General features: G+C 43.5%; 1 protein-coding gene across 1 annotated transcript in view; it reads right to left on the minus strand.

The window, feature by feature from the left end:
• Positions 1-245: 245 nt before the first annotated feature.
• LOC112141696 (tyrosine-protein kinase receptor TYRO3) overlaps positions 246-938 on the minus strand; it is a 4061-nt gene continuing 3368 nt past the window's right edge. Inside the window, exon 6 of the mRNA XM_024264842.2 lies at positions 246-396. Coding sequence (XP_024120610.2) covers positions 356-396 — 41 coding nt within the window. The 3' untranslated portion in view covers positions 246-355. The remainder of the gene's footprint in view (positions 397-938) is intronic.

The following is a 938-nucleotide window of genomic DNA, read 5'->3' on the forward strand; positions in this document are numbered from 1 at the left end:
TATTGCATGGTGTAAATGTTGATGTTTGTGTTTTCTTCTCAAATATCAAATATTCATCTACCAATCATGCACGAGCGTTTAACCACATGAAGCTGGTCTGATGAACAAATGAAGAACGAACATTCAGCCTCTCTGCAGTTTCCAACCACACTGTCTGTTTCTGTGGTCTGAGCTCGTTTGCTCAACAGCACAAAGACAGAAACATGAGTCATTTCTGAGCCGGACAAACTCAAACCCACAGAAGATTTTAACACCTGATCTTTATTTGTGACAGAGAAACCACAGCAGAGAGCAGAGAGCGTTTCCTGTAGGTCTTCATGGTGGGAGTCCTCTCAGCTCTGCAGCTGCTGCTGGACTACCTCAGGGAGGAGTAAATGACGTCTGGACCTGGAACCTCTGAGAACACAGAGAGGAACGTGATGGAGAAGCTCTGAGGGTCAGACCACGATCTGGACTAGGACTCTGTAGGTCTCAGTCACACAGACTGGGAGGTGAACGTCTGAGATGGAGATCCTGAAGCAAACATGAACCAACAAGAACTCTAGGATCACCTGAAGACCTGATCACCTGTTTCTGAACATGAATAAACCAAACTACAACCAGAGAGGCTGACATGAAGACATGATGACATGAAAACATGAAGACATGAAGACATGAATACATGACGACATGAAGACATGAGGACATGAAGACATGAGGACATGACGACATGAAGACATGAGGACATGAAGACATTAAAAAAACATGAATACATGAAGACATGAAAACATGAAGACATGAAGACACGAGGACACGAGGACATGAAAAAAAGAAGACATGACAACATGAGGACATGAAGACATGAAGAGATGAAGACATGAGGACATGAAGACATGAGCACAAGAAGACATGAGGACATGACAAGATGAAAACATGAAGACATGAGGACATGAGGACAT

This window comes from Oryzias melastigma, unplaced genomic scaffold, assembly GCF_002922805.2.
Source record: "Oryzias melastigma strain HK-1 unplaced genomic scaffold, ASM292280v2 sc00481, whole genome shotgun sequence".
Taxonomy (NCBI): Eukaryota; Metazoa; Chordata; class Actinopteri; order Beloniformes; family Adrianichthyidae; genus Oryzias; species Oryzias melastigma.